A 22,312-nucleotide genomic window follows, 5' to 3' on the forward strand; every position below is an offset into this window, starting at 1 on the left:
GAGAAGCTACAGAAGGATTTACAGATTAGGAGAATGTGCAAAGGAGTGGCAGAATACAGTATCGGGAAGTGTATGGTCATGCGCTTTGGTAGAAGAAATCAGACGGTTGACTATTTTCTAAATGGAGAGAAAATACAAAAAATGGAGGTGCAAAGGGACTTGAGAGTTTATGTGCACAATTTCCTAAAGGTTAATTAGCAGATTGAATCTGTGGTGAGGAAGGCAAATGCAATGTTAGTATTCATTTCAAGAGGACTAGGATATTTCTTTAGCCAGAAAGTGGTGAAACTGTGGTATTCTTTGCCACAGGCAGCTGTGTAGGCCAAGATTTTATGTATATTTAAGGCAGAGGCTGGATAGACTCTTAATTGGTCAGGGCATGGAGTGATATGGGGAAAAGCAGGAGATTGGGTCTGAGAGGAAAATTGGATCAGACATGATGAAATGGCGGAGCAGACGTGATTGGCCAAATGGCCTCATTCTGCTTCTATATCTTTTAGTCTCACAGTCTTATAAAAGCAAGGATGTAATGTTTAGACTTCATAAAGCACTGGTGAGGCCTCATTGTGAGCAGTTTTGGGCTCCTTATCTCCGAAAGGATGTGCTGAAGCTGGAGAGGGTTCAAAGGAGGTTCACAAAAATGATTCCAGGATTGAATGGCTTGTCATATCGAGTGTGTTTAATGGCTCTGGGTTGGTATTCACGAGAATTCAGAAGAATGAGGGGTGAGCTAATTGAAACCTATTGAATGTTGAAAGGATGTGGAGAGGTTGTTTATGATCTTATTCCAAGCCAACAGGTGGGGGAGTTGGATTTTGGGAATTGAAGGGTTGAAAGAATTGGCAGAAAACTGGAGCAGAGCTAATCTGACATCAGCCCTGATCTCAATGATCAAGGAAGCTGGCTCAAATAACGAATACTCTGAGGGTTTGTGCCATGAGTGTACTGAGCCTGATATTTCGGGATATCTCCTCTTTCCACACCTCCCAGTGCAGGAAAATATCCACCATTTTAATGTCTCAAGACATCACTTAACCTTCTCAACCCAAGGACGATATCGTTGTGAAATGAAGGCCTACGCACGATGGGTCCCTCTTACCTGCTGCCTTTGTTTTGCAGGGGCTGCTTGGAACCCAGGAACTTGGCCAGCTGTACTTCGAGCCTATCAAGGACAGACAGGGGAATGTTCTCATTGTGACCATGAGGGAACTGAGCTCCCAGCAGAGCCTGGAGAATGTCAGGTGGATTCCGCTGGCTAAGATTCAGAACCAGTGCAAGTCACTGTCTGCGGCAGATGAGCCTACGGCGCTGGACATACTGCTGTCGACTCTACACGTAGGATAATGGTTGTGACAAAGCCCCTGAGAGGCAGCATACCCTCTGAATCAGACATTACTTACAGTCATTACAACTTTATAGCTTAGGACAGCTAGAACACCTCACCCAGGAAGGGGTCTACATGGACTGCCTTGAGAGCAGACAGCAGACCATGTGGTTGCTCTCCTTGGAGTAGGGGAGGGTGCGAAGGGCCTGGTGCATCCGCTTGGCAATGGGCCTCATGGTACCTCCAGCAGAGGTGGCTAAAACGAGAGAGACAGATTTGGGGGAAGGAGCAGGAGTTTTAAGGTGGATCTGAGGAAGAATGTTTTTACCCCTCATGAATGTTTGGAACCTGGGACACATGGCTTGGGAGGATGGGAGAACGGGGTGCGGGAGACATTGACACAACATTTGAGATGTCTTTGACTGTACGTTTACAATAACCTTGGTGAAATGAGCTGGTGTAACAACAAGCTGTGGAAGATTTCGACAGATCAGGCTGCATCCACAGGAGAAAATGAACAGTCAAGATCTTTTATCTGTAAAGAGAGATAGAGGGGAGAGAGCCAGTGAGTGGTGAGCTGGCTGGAAACATTAACTCTGCATAGGTGAAGGGACTTGGTTCTCAGCAGTCGGAATGAAGGACAGAAGCATACTGGAGTGACCTTGGCAGAGTATTCACAGGGTTGACCTACTGAGGATCACTGAAGCAGTGAGCCTCAGGGAGCCTGAGTGTGAGATTTAAAAATGCAGGGTGGGGAGACAGTGTGAGAGTTGTACAGGCAGGGTGGGGAGACAGTGTGAGAGTTGTACAGGCAGGGTGGGGAGACAGTGTGAGCATTGTACAGGCAGGGTAGGGAGAAGGTGTGATGGTGTACGTGCATGGTGGGGAGAGGGTGTGACGGTGTACGTGGAGGGTGGGGAGACGGTGTGACGGTGTATGTGCGGGGTGGGGAGAGGGTGTGACGGTGTACGTGCAGGGTAAGGAGACGGTGTGACGGTGTACGTGGAGGGTGGGAAGAGGGTGTGACAGTGTATGTGCGGGGTGGGGAGAGGGTGTGACGGTGTATGTGGAGGGTGGGGAGATGGTGTGATGGTGTATGTGCGGGGTGGGGAGAGGGTGTGACAGTGTACGTGCAGGGTAAGGAGACGGTGTGACGGTGTACGTGGAGGGTGGGGAGAGGGTGTGACGGTGTACGTGGAGGGTGGGGAGAGGGTGTGACAGTGTACGTGCAGGGTGGGGAGACGGTGTGACAGTGTACGTGCGGGGTGGGGAGACGGGAGTATTGTATGTGTGGCGGTTGAGAAAGCTGGAGTGTTATACGTGCACCCTGGGGAGACGGTGAGATGGCGAACTTTGGGTTGACGTTGCTCTGTCCTCCCACAGGAGAAAGTGGCATTTCACAGACAGAGCCATGAAGTTCTCGCTCCTGGACTTTACCTCGGCTATCTCAAGCTCTGCAGTTCAGTTGACCAGATTCGGGTTCTCGTCTCCCAGAAACTGCCCAACATCCTGTGTCACGTGAAGATCAGGAACAACCACAATGTCTCCAGGTAACATAGCACCTTTGTGAGCAGCATCTTTGTGGGGCAGTGTATTTTGTGAATCTAAGACCATGAGGCCATTCGGCCTAACGAGTCTTCTCCAACATTTCATCATGGCTGATCCATTTTCACTCTCAATCCCAATTTACTACCTTCTCCTCATATCACTTCATGCCCTGACCAATCAAGAATATATCAGCCTCTGCCTCAAATATATGTAAAGTCTTGGCTTCCACAGTCACCACAGACTTACCACTCTCTGAAGAAATTCCTCTTCAACTCCATTCTAAAAGGATGCTCTTCTATTCTGAGGACAACACGCTGGAGGAACTCAGCAGGTCGGGCAGCATCCGTGGAAGCAAACAGTTAACGTTTTGGGCTGGAACCCTTCGTCAGGACTGTAGAGGGAAGGGGCAGAGGCCCTATAAAGAAGGTGGGGGGAGGGTGAGAAGGGGAAGGCTGGTAGGTTCCAGGTGAAAAACCAGTAAGGGGAAAGATAAAGGAGTGGGGGAGGGGAGGCAGGGAGGGGATAGGCAGGAAAGGTGAAGGAATAGGAGAAAACACAATGGGTAGTAGAAGGAGGCAGAACCATGAGGGAGGTGATAGGCAGCTGGAGGAGGGGGCAGAGTGAAACTGGGAAGGGGGACAGGAGGTGGAGGGAATTACCAGTAGTTGGAGAATTACAAGGAAGGTTTACAAGGATGTTGCCGAGACTTGAGAAACTCAGTTACAGAGAAAGGTTGAATAGGTTGGGACTTTATTCCCTGGAGCATAGAAGAATGAGGGGAGATTTGATAGAGGTATGTAAAATTATGATGGGTATAGATAGAGTGAATGCAAGCAGGCTTTTTCCACTGAGGCAAGGGGAGAAAAAAACCAGAGGACATGGGTTAAGGGTGAGGGGGGAAAAGTTTAAAGGGAACATTGGGGGGGCTTCTTCACACAGAGAGTGGTGGGAGTATGGAATGAGCTGCCAGACGAGGTGGTAAATGCGGGTTCTTTTTTAACATTTAAGAATAAATTGGACAGATACATGGATGGGAGGTGTATGGAGGGATATGGTCCGTGTGCAGGTCAGTGGGACTAGGCAGAAAATGGTTCAGCACAGCCAAGAAGGGCCAAAAGGCCTGTTTCTGTGCTGTAGTTTCTATGGTTTCAATGTTTCTAATTCAGTGTTCATGCCAAGGGGCTGGAGACTACCCAGACGGTATATGAGGTGTTGCTTCTCCAACCTGAGTTTACCCTCATCATGGCAGCAGAGGAGTATTCATTAAGTACCTCTGCCATCTCCTCCGGTTCCATACACACTTTTCCACTGTCACACTTGATTGGTCCTATTCTCTCACATCTTATCCTCTTGCTCTTCACATACTTGTAGAATGCTTTGGGGTTTTCCTTAATCCTGTCCGCCAAGGCCTTCTCATGGCCCCTTCTGGCTCTCCTAATTTCATTCTTAAACTCCTTCCTGCTAGCCTTATAATCTTCTAGAATCTCTATCATTACCTAGTTTTTTGAACCTTTTGTAAGCTCTTCTTTTCTTCTTGATTAGATTTACAACAGCCTTTGAACACCACGGTTCCTGTACCCTACCATCCTTTTCCTGTCTCATTGGAATGTACCTATGCAGAGCTCCACGCAAATATCCCCTGAACATTTGCCACATTTTTTCCATATATTTCCCTGAGAACATCTGTTTCCAACTTAAGCTTCCAAGTTCCTGCCTGATAGCCTCATATTTCCCCTTACTCGAATTAAACGTTTGTGACGTGAAATTTGTTAACTTAGCAGCAGCAGTTCAATGCAATACATAATCCAACAGAGAAGTAAGTGTGTGTGTGTGTATGTGTGTGTGTATGTGTATATATATATATATATATATATATATATATATATAGATAGATAGATAAAATAAATAAATAAAATAATAATAATAAATAAACAAGTAAATCAATTATGTATATTGAATAGATTAAAAAAGTGCCAGAACAGAAATACTGTATATTAAAAAGAAGTGAGGTAGTGTCCAAAGATTCAATGTTCATTTAGGAATGGGATGGCAGAGGAGAAGAAACTGTTTCCGAATCACGGAGTGTGTGCCTTCAGGCTTCTGTACCTCCCATCTGATGGTAACAGTGAGAAGAGGGCATGCCCTGGGTGCTGGAGGTCCTTAATAATGGATGCTGCCTTTCTGAGACACCGCTCCCTGAATATGTCCTGGATACTTTGTAGGCTAGTATCCAAGATGGAGCTGACTAGATTTATAACCTTCTGCAGCTTCTTTCGGTCCTGTGCAGTGGCCCCCCTCCACCCCCATACCAGACAGTGATGCAGCCTGTCAGAATGCTCTCCACAGTACAACTATAGAAGTTTTGAAGTGTATTTGTTGACATGCCAAATCTCTTCAAACTCCTAATAAAGTATAGCTGTTGTCCTGCCTTCTTTATAGCTACATCGATATGTTAGGACCAGGTTAGATCCTCAGGGATCATGACACCCAGGACTTGAAGCTGCCCACTCTCTCCACTTCTGATCCCCCTATGAGGATTGGTATGTGTTCCTTCATCTTACCCTTCCTGAAGTCCACAATCAGCTCTTTCATCTTACTGACGTTGAGGGCCAGGTTGTTGCTGCAGCACCACTCCACTAGTTGGCATATCCCACTGCTATATGCCCTCTCGTTGCTACCTGAGATTCTACCAACAATGGTTGTATCATCAGCAAATTTATAGATGGTATTTGAGCTATGCCTAGCCACACAGTCATCTGAATACAGAGAGTAGAGCAGTGGGCTAAGTACACACCCCTGAGGTGCGCCAGTGTTGATTTTCAGCGAAGAGGATGTTATCACCAATCCACACAGATTGTGGTCTCCTGGTTAGGAAGCTGAGAATCCAATTGCAGAGGGAGGTACAGAGGCCCAGGTTCTGCAACTTCTCAATCAGGATTGTGGGAATGATAGTATTAAATGCTGAGCTATAGTCAATGAACAGCATCCTGACGTAGGTGTTTGTGCTGTCGTGTGGAGAACCATTGAGATTGCGTCTGCCGTTGACCTATTGTGGCAATAGGCAAATTGCAGTGGTTCAGGTCCTTGCTGAGGCAGGAGTTCAGTCTAGTCATGACCAACCTCTCAAAGCATTTCATCACTGTAGATGTGAGTGCTACTGGGCGATAGTCATTACGGCAGCCTACATTATTCTTCTTTGGCACTGGTATAATTGTAGCCTGTTTGAAGCAAGTGGGAACTTCTGCCCATAGCAGGAAGAGATTGAAAATGTATTTTTAGATTACGAAGACACGCAGTCCTCTTGTATTGTCATTTAGTAATGCATGCATTAAGAAATGATATAATATTTCCTCCGGTATGATATCACAAAACACAGGACAGACCAAGACTAAAAAAACTGACAAAACCACCTAATTATAACATATAGTTACAACAGTGCAACAATGCCATAACTTGATGAAGAAGTCCATGAGCACAGTAAAAGTTCAAAGTCTCTCAAATGTTCCACATCTCACACAGACGGGAGAAGGAAGAAAAACTCTCCCTGCCATTCTGGACCACAATCCGTCTCTGAGTCATCCAAAAACTTCCAGCCTCCGAACCAGCTCTCCGACACCGAGTACTGAGAGCCATCTCTGTCCAGACGATTCAACCTCAATCTCGGTCGCCAACAGCAGGCAAAGCTGGGGATTTTGAGGCCTACCCTCCGGAAGATTCCCGACCACGGAGTAACGACAGCAGCGAACGAGTGTTTCAGAAATTTCTCCAGACGTTCCTTTGTGCTTTCACGTCCCTCTCCATCAAATCAGAATTGTCCACGGCCCCTATTTAATGGATACGATATCATTTTTCACCGGAGGGCTGCACACGTGCGGCACGCTGCTCTCTCTCCTCCCGTCATTATTTTGCATTAGTCTTCATTGTAGAAGACACTAACAGTATGGTGGAAATTCCAGGTATCAGGTGTCATGAAGTGTGCAAAGTTACCATAACTAGAGTGAAGGTCTGAAAGTAGATAAGTCACCTAGACCAGATGGTGTACACCCAGGGTTCTGAAAGAGGTGGTTGAGGAGATTGTGGAGGCATTATGGAATGGTTCTAGAAGACAGGAAATTTGCAAATGTCACTCCACCCTTCAAGAAGGGAGAGAGACAGAAGACTTGAAACTATAGGCCAATTAGTCTGACCTCAGTGGTTGGGAAGATGTTAGACTCAATTATTAAGGATGAGGTCTCAGGGTACTTGGAGGCACATGATAAAATAGGCTGTAGTCAGCATGGTGTCCTCAAGGGAAAATCTTGCCAGACAATTCCGTTGGAATTCTTTGAAAAAATAACAAGCGGGATAGACAAAGGAGAATCGGTGGATGTTGTGTACTTGGATTTTCAGAAGCCCTTTGATCAGGAGACACACATGAGGCTGCTTAATAAGCTACAAGCCCATGGTATTACAAGAAGGATTCTAGCATGAATAAGGCAGTGGTTGATTGGCAGGAGGCAAAGAGTGGGAATAAAGGGAGCCTTTTCTGGCTGGCTGCCGGTGACTAGTGGTGTTCCACAGGGGTTTGTGTTGGGACCAATTCTTTTTACGTTATATGTCAGGAATTTGGATGATGGAATTGATGGCTTTGTTGCAAAGTCTGCAGGCGATATAGATAGTTGGAGGGGAAGGTAGTTTTGAGGAAGTAGAGAGGCTGCAGAAGGACTTAGATTAGGAGAATGGGCAAAGAAATAGCAGATGGAATACAGTGTCAGGAAGTGTATGGTCATGCACTTTGGTAGAAGAAATGAAAAGGTTGACTATTTCCTAAATGGAGAGAAAATACAAAAAACTCGGGAGTCCTTGTGCAGAATTCCTTAAGGTTTTTTGCAGTTTGAGTCTGTGGTGAGGAAGCAAATGCAATGTTTGTATTCATTTTGAGAGGACTGGAATATAAAAGGATGTAATGCTGAGACTTTATAGAGCACTGGTGAGGCCTCACTTGGAGTATTGTGAACAGGTTTGGGCCCCTTAGAAAGGATGTGCTGAAACTGGAGAGGATTCAAAGGAGGCTCATCAAAATGATTCCAGGATTGAACAGCTTGTCACAGGAAGATCGTTTGATGGCCCTGGGCCTGTATTCACTGGAATTCAGAAGAATGAGGGGTGACCTCATTGAAACTTATTGAAAGGTGACAGGCTTGGATAGAGTGGATGTGGAGAGGTTGTTTCTGATGATGGCAGAGTCTAAGATCAGAGCACACAGCCTCAGTATAAAGGAGTGTCCTTTTAGAACAGAGATGAGGAGAAATTTCTTCAGTCAGAGGGGTGAATTTGTGGTTCCGTGCCACAGGCAGCTGCGGAGGCCAAGGCTTTATGTATATGTATATTTAACTTTACAATAAAACCATTAATTCTGTCATCAGTCATTAACATATAATGTAAAAAGAAGAGACCCCAAAACAGACTGCTGTGGAACAGCACTAACCAACCAGACAAGTCTCTCTTTATTCTGACTCTCTCCTGTCAATTAGCCTCTGGTTTATCAATGCTGGTACCTCTCTTGTAATACCATGGGCTCTTAACCTGTTAAGCTGATTCATGTGTGGCACCTTGTCAAAGTCCTTCTGAAAATCGAAGTGCACAACATCCATTGATTCGCCTTTGTCTATCCTGCTTGCTATTTCTTCAAAGAATTCCAAAGAATTGTCAGGCAAGATTTTCCCTTGAGGAAACCACGCTGACTACGGTCTATTTTATTATGTTTTTCCAAGTACCCCCAAACCTCATCCTTAACAATCAACTCCAATATCTTCCCATACACTGAGGCCAGACGAACTGGCCTATAATTTCCTTTCTTCTGCCTCTCACCCTTCTTGAAGAGTGCAGTGACATTTACAATTTTCCAGTCTTCCAGAACCACTCCAGAGTCGAGTGATTCTTGAAAGATCATTACTAATGCTTCCACAATTTCTTCAGCCACCTCTTTCAGAACGCTGGGGTGTACAACATCTGGTCCAGGTGATTTATCCACCTTCAGACCTTTCAGTTTCCCAAGAACCTTCTCCCTTCTAATGGCAACTTCACACACTGCTGACCCCTGATACTCTCGAACTTCCACTATACTGCTAATGTCCTCCACAGTGAAGACTTATTCAAAATACTTATTCATTTTTTCTGCTGTTTCATAGTCCCCCATTATGACCTCTCCAGCATTGTTTTCCAGCGGTCCAACATCCATTGTCACCTCTCTTTTACAGTTTATATATCAGAAGAAACTTTTGCTATCTTCTTAAATATTATAGGCTAGCTTACTTTCGCATTCCATCTTTTCCTTCGTAATGACTTTTTTTATTGCAACCTGTTGGTTTTTAAGAAGCTTCCTAACCCTCTAATTTCCCACTAATTTTTGCTCTATTACATGCCCTTTCAATGGCTTTCATGTTGGCTTTGACTTCTCTTGTTAGCTATGGTTGTGTCATCTTGCTTTTAGTGTAGTCGCGCGCAAACACACTACTAAAGAAACACATGGAGGCAGGGAGAGCTGAACTCAGAGTGCCTTTACTGATTCAAAATCGCGCGCTTAAATCTCTCCTCCCATGGGCCCCTGTGACCTGCGGGGCGGACGTGACGTCAGACTGTCCCCAGGAGATCTGCCCCGAGCGGGTAGTTCCAAACGCGCTACCGCGTGTCTGCCCGCGGCTCCTGATGGCGGTTCGAGTCCCGTGTGTGCGGGCCGCCATACCACCCCCCCCCCCCCGAAACATCCACTGGGGGAGTGGAGCCCCCAGTCTGTGTGGCTTGCCTGGGCGGCCAGCCTTGCCAGCGCGGTGCAGGTACCCTCACTGGTTGCTCAATGTCCAAGTGTGCCGGTTTGAGCTGCACCAGTGCTGTGCACAAACCAGATGTGAACTGCGCCCCTCTATCAGAAGTGATGTCCCTTGGGAAGCTGAACCTGGCGATCCGGTTTGCAATGAGCGTCCTGGCGCAGGACTCAGTGGAGGTGTCTGCGAGCGGTACGGCTTCCGGCCATCTGGTGAACCTGTTTACCATAGTTAAGATATACCTGTGCCTCCGGGAGACTGGCAGGGGGCCGACGATGTTCACGTGGATGTGTTGGAACGTTCTGTGCTTCGGCTGGAACTGCTGGAGGGGAGCCTTCATGTGCCGCTGGACTTTGGCGGTCTGGCAGTGTACGCATGGCCTGGCCAGTGTCTGACCTGTTTGCGCAAACCGTGCCAGATGAATCTGTCCGCTACCAGCTTGATGGACGCCCGAATGGACAAGTGGGCCAGGTCATACAGCGTGTCAAACACCTGGCGCCTCCATGCTGCTGGTACCACGGGTCAGTGTTTGCCGGTAGACACGTCGCACAGGAGTCGATCCGCTGCCAGGCCGATGGAGACGTCCTTTAACTGGAGTCCCGAAACAGCGGTGCGGTAAGCCGGGATCTCGGTGTCCGGCCATTGTGCTTCCGCCAGTACTGCGTAGTCTATTCCTGAGGCCGACATGCCTACCGAGTGGAGGCAGGGGTGAGACAGTGTGTCAGCAACGACGTTGTTCTTCACTGCGATGTGGCGGACGTCCGTGGTGAATTCTGAAATAAAGGACAGGTGCCTCTGCTGCCGAGCCGACCATGGGTCCGATACCTCGGTCAGTGTGAAGGTGGGGGGCTTGTGGTCCGTATATACGGTGAACTCCCTTCCCTTGAGGAAGTACCGGAAATGCCGGACAGCCAGGTAGAGCGCTAGCAACTCTCTGTCGAAAGCACTGTACTTCACCTCTTCTGGCCGTAGGTGCTGGCTGAAGAAAACGAGTGGTCGCCACTGGACCTCGACAAGCTGCTCCAGGACTCCGCCGAATGCCGTGTCGGAAGCGTTGGCTCTGAGTGCTGTGGGTACATCGACTCTCGGGTGCACTAGGAGGGCTGCCTTTGCCAGCGCCTCCTTGGCCTGCTCGAACGCCTCCGTGGACTCCGTGTCCCATGCCACTTCTTTGGCCTTGCCGGCCATCAGGCTGAACCAGGGTCTCATGACGCGTGCCGCTGCCGGCACGAACCGATGATAATAGTTGACCATCCCTACAAACTCCTGCAGGCCCTTGACTGTGCTGAGCTTGGGGAACTGGCGGAGAGCCTGGACCTTGTCCGGTAGGGGAACTGCAACATGTTGGTTGACTCTGTGGCCCAAGAAGTCGATCTCCGTCAGCCCAAACTGACACTTTGCCAGATTGATTGCCAGTCCGTGGTCGCTCAGGCGTTGGCAGAGCTGGCTCAAATGTGCCACGTGCTCTTGGTGCGAACTGCTGGCCACCAGGATATCGTCCAAGTAAATGAAAATGAAATCCAGGCCGCGTCCCACCGAGTCCATGAGCCTTTGGAAAGTTTGAGCTGCATTCTTGAGACTGAAAGACATCCTCAGGAATTCGAACAAGCTGAACGAGGTGATGAGGGCTGTCTTGGGCACGTCATCAGGGTGCACTGGGATCTGACGTTATCCCCTGACCAGGTCGATCTTTGAGAACATAGTTGCTCCATGCAGGTTCGCCGTGAAGTCCCAGATGTGGGGTACCGGGTATCTGTCGGCGGTTGTGGCATTGTTGAGCCTTCTGTAGTCTCTGCAGGGCCTCCATCCTCCTGCGGACTTGGGCACCACGTGCAGCGGGGACGCCCATGGGCTGTCTGAGCGGCGTACGATTCCCATCTCTTCCATCTTACGGAACTCCTCCTTGGCGAGGTGGAGCTTGTTGGGTGGGAGTCTGCGAGCTCGGGCGTGCAGCGGCAGTCCTTGCGTGGGGATGTGGTCATGGAGAACTGAGGGGTGACTATGGAGGGGAATTCCGCCAACACCCTGGCAAATTCGTTACCCAAGAGGGTCACAGAATCCAGATGGAGGGCTGGTAGCTTGGCTCCTCCGAGCTGGAAAGTCTGGAATGTCTCGGTGTGGACCAAACGCTGGCCTTTTAGGTCGACCAGGAGGCAGTTGGCTCTTAGGAAATCTGCCCCTAGTAGTGGCTGTGACACCGCTGCCAACGTGAAAGTCCAAGTAAAACGGCTGGACCCAAAGTGCAGTGAGATAGTTCGCGGGCTGTACGTCCGAATACTGGTGCCATTTGTAGCGGTGAGTTCGGGGCCTGGGACCGCGTTATGAGTGTCCATGTTCGAGGGGGGGAGTATGCTGACTTCGGCCCCAGTGTCTACCAGGAAGCGCCGCCCAGACTGTCGGTCCCAGAGGTACAGGAGGCTGTCTCGGTGGCCAGCCGTCGTAGCCATTAGCGACGGCTGGCCCCGGCGTTTCCCGGAAAAGCACATGGTGGACGGCAGTGGCGCGCACCTGAGCCCCATCTTTGGTGATAGAAACACCATTGTTCCGAACTTTGGTCTTTTTCCCCCATGAGTCTTGACGGCTTCGGTTGCGGGGCCTGGGCTTTGGGGCGCGCGATCGTGGCTAGGCCAGTGGAGGCTGCTCCACGTTGCTTGCTCTGCCAAAGGACGTTTTCTTTAGCCGCGACCCTGAGTGGATCGCTGAAATCCTCACTCGCGAGGAGGAGGCGAATGTCCTCTGGCATTTGCTCAAGGAACAACTGTTCAAATAAAAGGCACGGCTTATGGTCGTCCATGAGCGCCAGCATATCATTCATGAGCTCGGATGGCGTGCGGTCGCCCAGGCCGTCCATGTGTAGGAGCCGCATGGCCCATTCATGGCGGGAGAGTCCGAAGGTATGGATCAGGAGTGCCTTAAGCTTAGTGTACCTGTCCTCCATTGGCTGGCGTAGGAGGTCGATGATCCGGCCTGCCGTCTCCTGGTCGAGCTTGCTGACCACGTAGTAGTACCGCGTGGCGTCATCTGTGGTGTCTCTGATATTGAACTGGGCCTCAGCCTGCTCACACCAAACGTGGGGCTGAGTGGCATAGAAAGGAGCTTCAGAGAGACCGCGCTGTGCGAGTTGCTTGAACTCATGGCTGGTCGCTGAGTCGCCGGCTCCAGATACCGTCTGGAATGTCAGGGTCACCAACGTAGTCACGCGCAAACACGCTACTAAAGAAACACACGGAGGCAGAGAGAGCTGAACTCAGAATGCCTTTACTGATTCAAAATCACGCGCTTAAATTTCCCCTCCCATGGGCCCCTGCGACCCGCGGGGCAGACGTGATGTCAGACTGTCCCCGGAAGGTCCGCCCCGAGTGGGTAGTTCCAGATGTGCTACCGCATGTCTGCCCACGGCTCCCGATGGTGGTTCAAGTCCCGCGTGTGTGGGCCGCCACATTAGAATACTATCCAGAAGTTCTGCTCTGCCATCTTCCCTGCCAGTGTTCTTTTCCAATCAATTCTGAACAACTCCTCTCATACCTCTGTAATTTCTGTGATATTATGATCATTCGCACCGTCTTCTTTTACCTGAAGATCACTGATCAGTTCTGGTTCTTTGCAAAACACCCAATCCAGAATAACTGATCCACTAGTGGGCTCAATGATGAGTTGCTCTAAAACACCATCTTGTTGGCATTCTAGAAATTCCCACTCTTGGGATCCAGCACAGCCTGATTTTCTCATTCTATCTGCATATTGAACTCCCCCATAACTATTGTAACATTGCCCTATTGGCCTGCATTTTCTATCTCCCATTGTAATTTGTAAGCCAGGTCCTTACTACTGTTGGCGGGGGTGGGGGTGGGGGGTCTGTATATACTGTAACTCCTATCAGTGTCTTTTTACCCTTGCAGTTTCTTAGCTCTACCCTCAATGATTCAATCCAAACTCTTCCAATCCTATGTCACCTCTTTCTAATGATTTGATTTCATATTTTTCCAACAGAGCTACACCCCCCTTCTTTCAATACAATTAAGCTCCCAGCTATAATCTTCTTTCAGCCATGATGCCGTAATACCTACAACATCATACCTGCCAATTTGTAACCATGCAACAAGTACGTCTATCTTATTCCGTAAACTGTGTGCATTCAAATATAAAACCTTCAGTCCTGCAATGTTGTTGTCAATAGCCTCTCCTTGCTTGGAATCTCAGTACACACTACCTCTGTTTGTAAGCCAAATGCCTCAACCTTGGCACTATCACTCCAGTTCCCCTTTCCCTGCCAAATTAATTTAAACCCTCCTAAGCAACTCGAGCAATCCTTCCTGCAAGGATATTGGTCCCCCATGGTTTCAGGTGTAACCGGTTCCTTTCATACAGGTTGTACCTTCTCCAGTAGTGATCCTAATGATCCATAAATCTGAACCCCTGCCCCCTGCACCAGTTCCTCAGCCACATATTCACCTTCTAAATCATCCTATTCTTACCCTCACTGTCGTGTGGAGTGGGCAGAAATTCAACAATTACTATTGTAGAGGTCCTGTTTTTCAGCTTTCTACCTAGCTCCCTAAGATTCTTCTGCAGGACCTCCCCACCTGTCTACCTATGTTAATGGTGCCAGTATGTACCAAGACTTCTGGCTACTCAACCTCACCGTTGAGAATGCCATGGAGCCATGCCAAGACATCTCTGACCCTGCCACCTGGGAAGCAAGATACAGATTGTGCCTGGCAAAGGTGCTCCGGACAACATGTAATGACTTACATCTGGGCAGCGTGTGGTGATGTCTGATCCTCTGAAAGGGAGTCATCTGGTTTCTTGGGCCCCTGAGTCAGACACCTGGTATCTGGTCTCCGTGTGTCAGACTGGTCTGGTTCATTGACATATTCCAACCAGCATAGATAGGTTGAACCAAAAGGCTTAACGCCATCACTTAATCCTCACAACACTGTGTTGGTCACCAGGATGTGGAAACACAGCCATCTCTGCCTGCCTCAGCTCTGCCCCAGCCTTTACCAAAGGCCACCAGTTGTGTGAGCCTCCTGTCGAAGGATTAGGACACATTGTCCTCAATGGTGACACTGTCTTCTCTGTAACACAATCATCTGTCTGCGTGCCTCTGTTTCTGCCCCAGGCTTTGCAAAAGGCCACCAGTTGTCTGAGCTTTCTTTCGAGGTATTTGGACATGTTCTTCTCCCTTTGGTTTTCCAGAAGCTCCACCAATTCCCAGCCTACTGGTGACCACCCTGTCCAGCGGTCCCATCTCAGTCCAGGTCTGAAACCTGACCCAGACAAGCCCCTCTCATTATTACAGTTTTGTATTATGGTTTTGGAGGGGATAACAAGATGCTGCAGGCAGGTGTGATGGTGTGCTCGGGACAGGACTATGAAAAGCCGGGGTTTGAGGGGACCAGGCAGAGTGCCGACAGGGTGCACAGGATAAGAGTGTGGAGAAGGCTATAAGACAGGAGCACAATTAGGCCAATCACCCCTCGAGTCTGCTCCACCATTTGATCATGGCTAATTTATTAACCCTCTCAACCCCATTCTCCTGCCTTCTCCCTGTAAACTAGAACATGTCAAACTCCACTTTAAATATACCAGATGACTTGGCCTCCATAGCCATCTGTGGCAATGAATTCCACAGATTCACTACCATCTAGCTAAAAAGTATTCCTCTTCTTCTCTGTTCTAAATGGACATCCCTCTATTCTGAGGTTGTGCCTTCTGGTCTTAGACTCCCCGACTATAGGAAACATCCTGTCCACATCCACTCTATCTGGGCTTTTCAAAATTCAATAGGTTTCAGTGAGATTCACCCTCAATAACTGTACTCCTGTCAAATGTTCTCCCCGTTATTATTCGTTGGCTGTGGATTTCAGTTTGAGGTGTTGAACTCTGCATTAACCTGATTTATTTCCAACAATGCTTCTGTATCTCCTCACTGTCTGCCTAGGGATGAGTGGGAATGGCTGCAGATGTTGAGGAGCTTGGATGAGTCCAACCCCATGGATCCATGTGAGGAGAGTCCACAGACACGGTTCCAGGAGGAGCTGAGGGCAGCAGTTCCAGAGTTGGTGAAACGCTTTGCCATCCCTTTGCAACAGGTACCCACAGTGTGCTGACTGCATTTTTTCCACTCCCTGCCCCGTTCTCACAGCCAGCGCAAACGTCCCAGGAGCAAAGTCTTTGCTTTCCCATCTCTTTACTGCAGGTCTGTAGTCCAAGTCCATATTCAAAACGCAGAAAACCTGGGTAACATTCCCCAGGCACAGTGGCAGGCCTTTCTCTCTCCATAGCAGAGCAATCCCACCAGTGATCAAAAGACAGATAAGTTTGGCGCCTTTTATTTTCCTTTTTTTTGCGATTAAATGATTACACGTTATAGATCTTACTGGAACTATGTAATTAATAGAGATAAAATATAAAAGGAAAATAAAAGGCGCCAAACTAATCAAAGTTCAACAACTTCGTGCATACAATTGGAGCTCAATTAATGGAGTCTTCTCTCCACCATTCGCTCCCCTCCGACCGCCTCGACCTGCCACCTGGGACCAACCATGGTGGTTGACCAGACGCTCCACACGAGTCTATCTTCGTCTCCTCTCCTCGCCAAAGACCCTGGGCCTCTGACTCCTGCTCAGGGTTGATCCTGCCGCCCAGGGTCACAGCATCGCGTCTCCTCTCTCTATCCCCATCGCACCTTCTGCCTCAAAGCCCGCGAACAATAGCTTACAGACACACAAGAAAGAATAGCATCTATCCCAATTGGTTCGTTCCCTCTCTTATCAATAATATAACCCAAGCAAGCAGAGAGAGAGCGAGCTCCTTACATCATAGTTATTATTACAGAAAAGCCATTTTAATTATAACATAACAAAGAAGCCATTTTGTTAGCCTTCTCAGTAACATAAAAGAAGAAACCCCTTACATATGGTTTTATGATCTATCCAGAAAATGTTGACTGAAGGAACATCGAACGCTGGTGCCATCTTGCTACCCTTTACCTCTTGACCTGTGCTTTACCCCCACCCTAATTGCCGTCTGATCATTTGTTCCCTGACCAATTTTCCTTGACCTGTTGCCCCATGACCTGTTACCCCTGACTCCTGACTGTTGCACTGCTGTATTTGCCCCTGAACCCTGAACTCCATGGGTTGGGTTTACAGGGGTCAGTGATCTCAGTGCTACCTCTTGGTTCCCTCAGGTGAAGGAGTTGCGACTCTACAGTCAGGAGGTCTTGGAGTTTGCTGGAGATTTATCCTTCCTCCTGCTTCTGCCACCCTCTGATGACGTGTGTACAGCCCCCGGACAGAACAGCCCCAGCCCCCGGCCTGGGCTCCTCACCCTGCCCCTGCAGACCTTTGAACTGGGTGAGAGGATGTTACCTGCAGTTTACCCTCTGTGTGTGTCTGTCCCCACCTGTCTGTGGTGCTGTAGGTGAGTGTTTCGTTGTACCTGTATCTCACTGTGCTTGCCACACCACAGTAAACTTGACCAGATCCAAACAGCTTCACCAGTCACTGAGTCGGGCAGTGAGATCGTGGATCACATCAGTGTGCTGTTACTCTGGCATTGTCTGTTGCTCACTGACTCCCAGCATGTTTCAATGATTTACTCCAACAAATTGTTTGTCTGCAGTGATTCCTTCAGCTGGCTGTTTCCAACACACATATGTTAACAGCATCCCCCTTCCCAGTTCTGACTCTCTACTTCTCTGTGAAGGCTTTCTGCAAATTCCAGTTGCTGCTCCAGATATTAGTCGCGCTTTTCTGTCAAGGAAATGAGACTGCCTCTTTCAGCCCATGTGAACTCTGTTTAATAACGTCAGGCGCCAAGTCAATGCTGAAGTTATCAGATGGTAATGAGTGTCTGCTTGGCCGAACCATAAACATAGTGGCGTCAAAGTCCCAGTTGTATAAGATCCCGTCTCATTCGAGAGTTTGCCCAATTCCATGTGAAAGGTTTGTTTATCAATGCACTGGGGGTGAGGGGGTCCTGTCCCAAATAGTTGCTCGGGAGCTTACTGGGGTGAGAGGTCTCTTGCCCCACTCAGGAGGCTGGGAACGTACTGGGGGCAAGAAGTCTCCCCTCCCACTCAGGAGGTCGGGGTTTTACTGGGGGTGAGAGTGCTCCTGCCCCACTCAGGAGACTGGGGTCTTTCTGGGGATAAGGGAGTTCCTGTCCCACTCGGGAGCTTGGGAGGCTTACTGGGGGTGAGAGGGCTCCTGTCCCACTTGGGGGCTTACTTGGGGTAAGAGGGCTCCTGTCCCACTCAGGAGCTCTCTGTCTGTCTCAGGTTGCCCAGACCTATGGGAAATGCATGTTTTTCAAAACACCATGAGAGAGTGTCCCCTAACTGCCTGTGCTGTGCTCCCTGCCACACCTGTAGTCCAGGCTGATGTTGGACACCTTTATTCATTTGGGATGTTTGGAGGCCAAGCTGGCCATGGTTGATGTAAGCGCCTGCCTGCCCACTTGCGTACGGGTTGTAAAATACATAGGAGCAGAAATATGGCCATTCGGCCCATCACATCTGCTCCACCATTCCATCATGGCTGATCTATTATCCTTCTCAACCCCATTCACCTGCCTTCTTCCCATAATCTTCAACGCCCTGACTAATCAATAACCTATGCAGTGTTTTCTCCAACACTTCTTCAATGGAATCTCAGGAATGTCAAGGGACTTTAAATTCCTGTTCTTCTGAACTATTTGATGTTACTGATACCTGACCAGTGCCTTCCCTCTTGGCGCAGTTGGGCAGTGGAAGCCTTCGTCAGGTACTGAGCTTCCCTCCCTCCTCGCAGGTGAGAGGCTGCAAGAGAAGCGAAAGCTGAAGCAGGGTCTAATCTCTGTCCAGGGACCACAACAGAAATGTCTCTGCGGCTTCCGGTGGAATACATTCATTTTTCCAGAGACTGATTAAACTTAGCTTCCTTGAAGTAGTTTGATGAATAGTTACTGTAATCAATATATTGAACGTAGACCAGTACAGTACAGGAACAGGCCCTTCAGTCCACTGTGACGTGCTGAACCAATTAAATTAGTAATCAAGTAATCTCTTCTGCCTCCACAATGTCCATATCCTTCCATTTTCCTCACATTCATGTGCCTATCTAAACATCTTTTCAGAAGTTTTCAAAACTCTTTAGATTCTGGACTAGTTCCTGAGGATTGGAGGGTGGCTAATGTAACCCCACTTTTTAAAAAAGGAGGGAGAGAGAAACCGGGGAATTATAGACCGGTTAGCCTAACATCGGTGGTGGGGAAACTGCTAGAGACAGTTATCAAAGATGTGATAACGCACATTTGGAAAGCGGTGAAATCATGGGACAAAGTCAGCATGGATTTGTGAAAGGAAAATCATGTCTGACAAATCTCAGAGAATTTTTTGAGGATGTAACTAGTAGGGTGGATAGAGGAGAACCAGTGGATGTGGTATATTTGGATTTTCAAAAGGCTTTTGACAAGGTCCCACACAAGAGATTAGTGTGCAAACTTAAAGCACACGGTATTGGGGGTAAGGTATTGATGATAGATAGATAGATAGATATACTTTATTGATCCCGAGGGAAATTGGCTTTCGTTCCAGCCGCACCAACCAAGAATAGAGCATAAATATAGCAATACGAAAACCACAAACAATCAAACAACAAAATGCAAACTATGCCAGACGGAAAAAAGTCCAGGACCAGCCTATTGGCTCAGGGTGTCTGACCCTCCATGGGAGGAGCTGCAAAGTTCGATGGCCACAGGCAGGAACGACCTCCCGTGCCGCCCAGTGTTGAATCTCGGTGGAATATGGCCGGGGTCCAACAGCAAAAAGTTCAATATCCGGTCTACAAACACGTTTTTCAATCGTAACATGACCCGGATTGCACCATCTGTTGTTAACCAGAACAGTGAGCACCCAACTCCTTTACGCTTACCGCTCTCAGTGCACTTCCGGTCAGCCGGAACGGTCTGGAAGCTGTCCATGGAGAAGTTTTGATCGGGTATGTCCTCGTGCAGCCCCGTTCCAGTGAAACACATAACACTGCACTCCCGAAATGTTCTTTGACGCCTGGCTAGCACCGTGAGCTCGTCCATTTTATTACCCACCGAACTCCTCTTCTCCATAAGTCTCTGTTGTCTCGACCCGGTCCTCTTTCCTCGCCTTTGTGATCCCCCTCTGCATCCTCTGTGTGTTTTCCTCCAGATTTCAGCCGGGGTGTCCGCCGCTCTGCTCGCTAAACCATCCGGCATTAGCGCAAGCAGCTGGTCCCTGGGATGAACTTTGCGAACATGCTTCTGTCCCGCGTGTCGGGATGTAACTATTTCCAGCGCTAAAAACCCAAATAAAACTCTCTCTACCAGCATGTTAGAGAGGGTGCAGCTTCGATGTGTTACCGTGAAAAAAAAATACAAAAAATAACGTAAATTAAAAAGTAAGAAGAAAAAAGTAAGAATCCGATCGGAACAGCTGTAACAGACTGCATGCACGACTGGTGCATGCGTGCTCACTCATGTGGATAGAGAATTGGTTGGCAGACGAAGCAAAGAGTGGGAATAAACGGGACCTTTTCAGAATGGCAGGCGGTGACTAGTGGGGTACCGCAAGGCTCAGTGCTGGGACCCCAGTTGTTTACAATATATATTAATGACTTGGATGAGGGAATTAAATGCAGCATCTCCAAGTTTGCGGATGACACGAAGCTGGGCGGCAGTGTTAGCTGTGAGGAGGATGCTAAGAGGATGCAGGGTGACTTGGATAGGTTAGGTGAGTGGGCAAATTCATGGCAGATGCAATTTAATTTGGATAAATGTGAGATTATCCACTTTGGTTGCAAGAACAGGAAAACAGATTATTATCTGAATGGTGGCCGATTAGGAAAAGGGGAGGTGCAACGAGACCTGGGTGTCATTGTACACCAGTCATTGAAAGTGGGCATGCAGGTACAGCAGGCGGTGAAAAAGGAGAATGGTATGCTGGCATTCATAGCAAGAGGGTTCGAGCAGGGAGGTACTACTGCAGATGTACAAGGCCTTGGTGAGACCACACCTGGAGTATTGTGTGCAGTTTTGGTCCCCTAATCTGAGGAAAGACATCCTTGCCATAGAGGGAGTACAAAGAAGGTTCACCAGATTGATTCCTGGGATGGCAGGACTTTCATATGATGAAAGACTGGATGAACTAGGCTTATACTCGTTGGAATTTAGAAGATTGAGGGGGGATCTTATTGAAACATATAAAATCCTAAAGGGATTGGACAGGCTAGATGCAGGAAGATTGTTCCTGATGTTGGGGAAGTCCAGAACGACGGGTCACAGTTTGAGGATAAAGGGGAAGCCTTTTAGGACTGAAATTAGGAAAAGCTTCTTCACACAGAGAGTGGTGAATCTGTGGAATTCTCTGCCACAGGAAACAGTTGAGGCCAGTTCATTGGCTATATTTAAGAGGGAGTTAGATTTGGCCCTTGTGGCTAAAGGGATCAGTGGGTATGGAGGGAAGGCTGGTACAGGGTTCTGAGTTGGATGATCAGCCATGATCATACTGAATGGCGATGCAGGCTCGAAGGGCAGAATGGCCTACTCCTGCACCTATTTTCTATGTTTCGATGTCTCTTAAATTGTCTAATGTCTCTGTCTCTACCAGCACCCCAAGCAGTGTACTCTAGGCACCCAGCGCTCGGTGTGAAAATCATTTACCTCGCACGTCTCCTTTGAAATCACCTCCTCTCACCCTCTGATGTTAGACATTTCAACCCTTGGAAAAAATATTGTCTATATATGAGGATGTAATGTTAAGACTTTATAAAGCACTGACAAGGCCTCACTTGCAGTACTGTAAGCAGTTCTGGGCCCCTTATCTTAGAAAGGATAGAACATTGAACATAGCAAACCTACAGCACAACACAGGTCCTTTGTCCCACAATGCTGTGCCAAGCACGTACTTACTTTCAGCCTCTGACTATCCCACATCTTATACACCTCTATCAGGTCACCTCTCATCCTCCGCCGCTTCAAGCAGAAAAGGCCAAGTTCACTCAACCTAATCTCATAAGGCATGCTCCCCAATCCGGGCAACATCCTCGTAAATCTCCTCTGCACCCTTTCTATAGCTTCCACTATAGAAAGGATGTGCTGAAACTGGAGACAGTTCAAAGAGGTTCATGAAAATGATTCCAGATTGAATGACTTGTCATATGAAGAGCATATGATGGCTTTGGACCTGTATTGACTGGAATTCAGAAGAATGAGAGTTGACCTCATTGAAACCTATCGACTGGTGAAATGCCTTGATAGACTGGATGTGGAAAGGATATTTCCTATGGTGGGAGAGTCTAAGACCAGAGGACACAGCCTCAGAATAGAGGGGACATCTATTAGAACGGAGATGAGGAGTGGTGAATCTGTGGAATTCTTTGCCACAGGCAGCTGTGGAGGCCAAGTCCTAATGTATATTTAAGGCAGAGGTTGATAGGTTGTTGATTGGTCGGGGCATGAAGGGATACGGGGAGAAGGCAGGAGATTGTTACTGAGAGGAAAAGTGGATCAGGTGTGAGGAAATGGCGAAGCAGACAATGGTCCAAATGGCTTCATTCTGCCCCTATATCTTCCGGTGTTACGATGCGACGTGAGTGAAGTGCACCTCTACACCTGATGG

General features: G+C 48.3%; 1 protein-coding gene across 1 annotated transcript in view; it reads left to right on the forward strand.

Moving 5' to 3' along the window:
* LOC140203504 (ankyrin-repeat and fibronectin type III domain-containing 1-like) overlaps positions 1–22,312 on the forward strand; it is a 281,359-nt gene that overhangs the window by 119,181 nt on the left and 139,866 nt on the right. Inside the window, exons 11-14 of the mRNA XM_072269592.1 lie at positions 1,120–1,335; positions 2,708–2,874; positions 15,620–15,770; positions 16,871–17,036. Coding sequence (XP_072125693.1) covers positions 1,120–1,335; positions 2,708–2,874; positions 15,620–15,770; positions 16,871–17,036 — 700 coding nt within the window. The remainder of the gene's footprint in view (positions 1–1,119; positions 1,336–2,707; positions 2,875–15,619; positions 15,771–16,870; positions 17,037–22,312) is intronic.

Source organism: Mobula birostris, chromosome 9 (genome assembly GCF_030028105.1).
Source record: "Mobula birostris isolate sMobBir1 chromosome 9, sMobBir1.hap1, whole genome shotgun sequence".
Lineage (NCBI taxonomy): Eukaryota > Metazoa > Chordata > Chondrichthyes > Myliobatiformes > Myliobatidae > Mobula > Mobula birostris.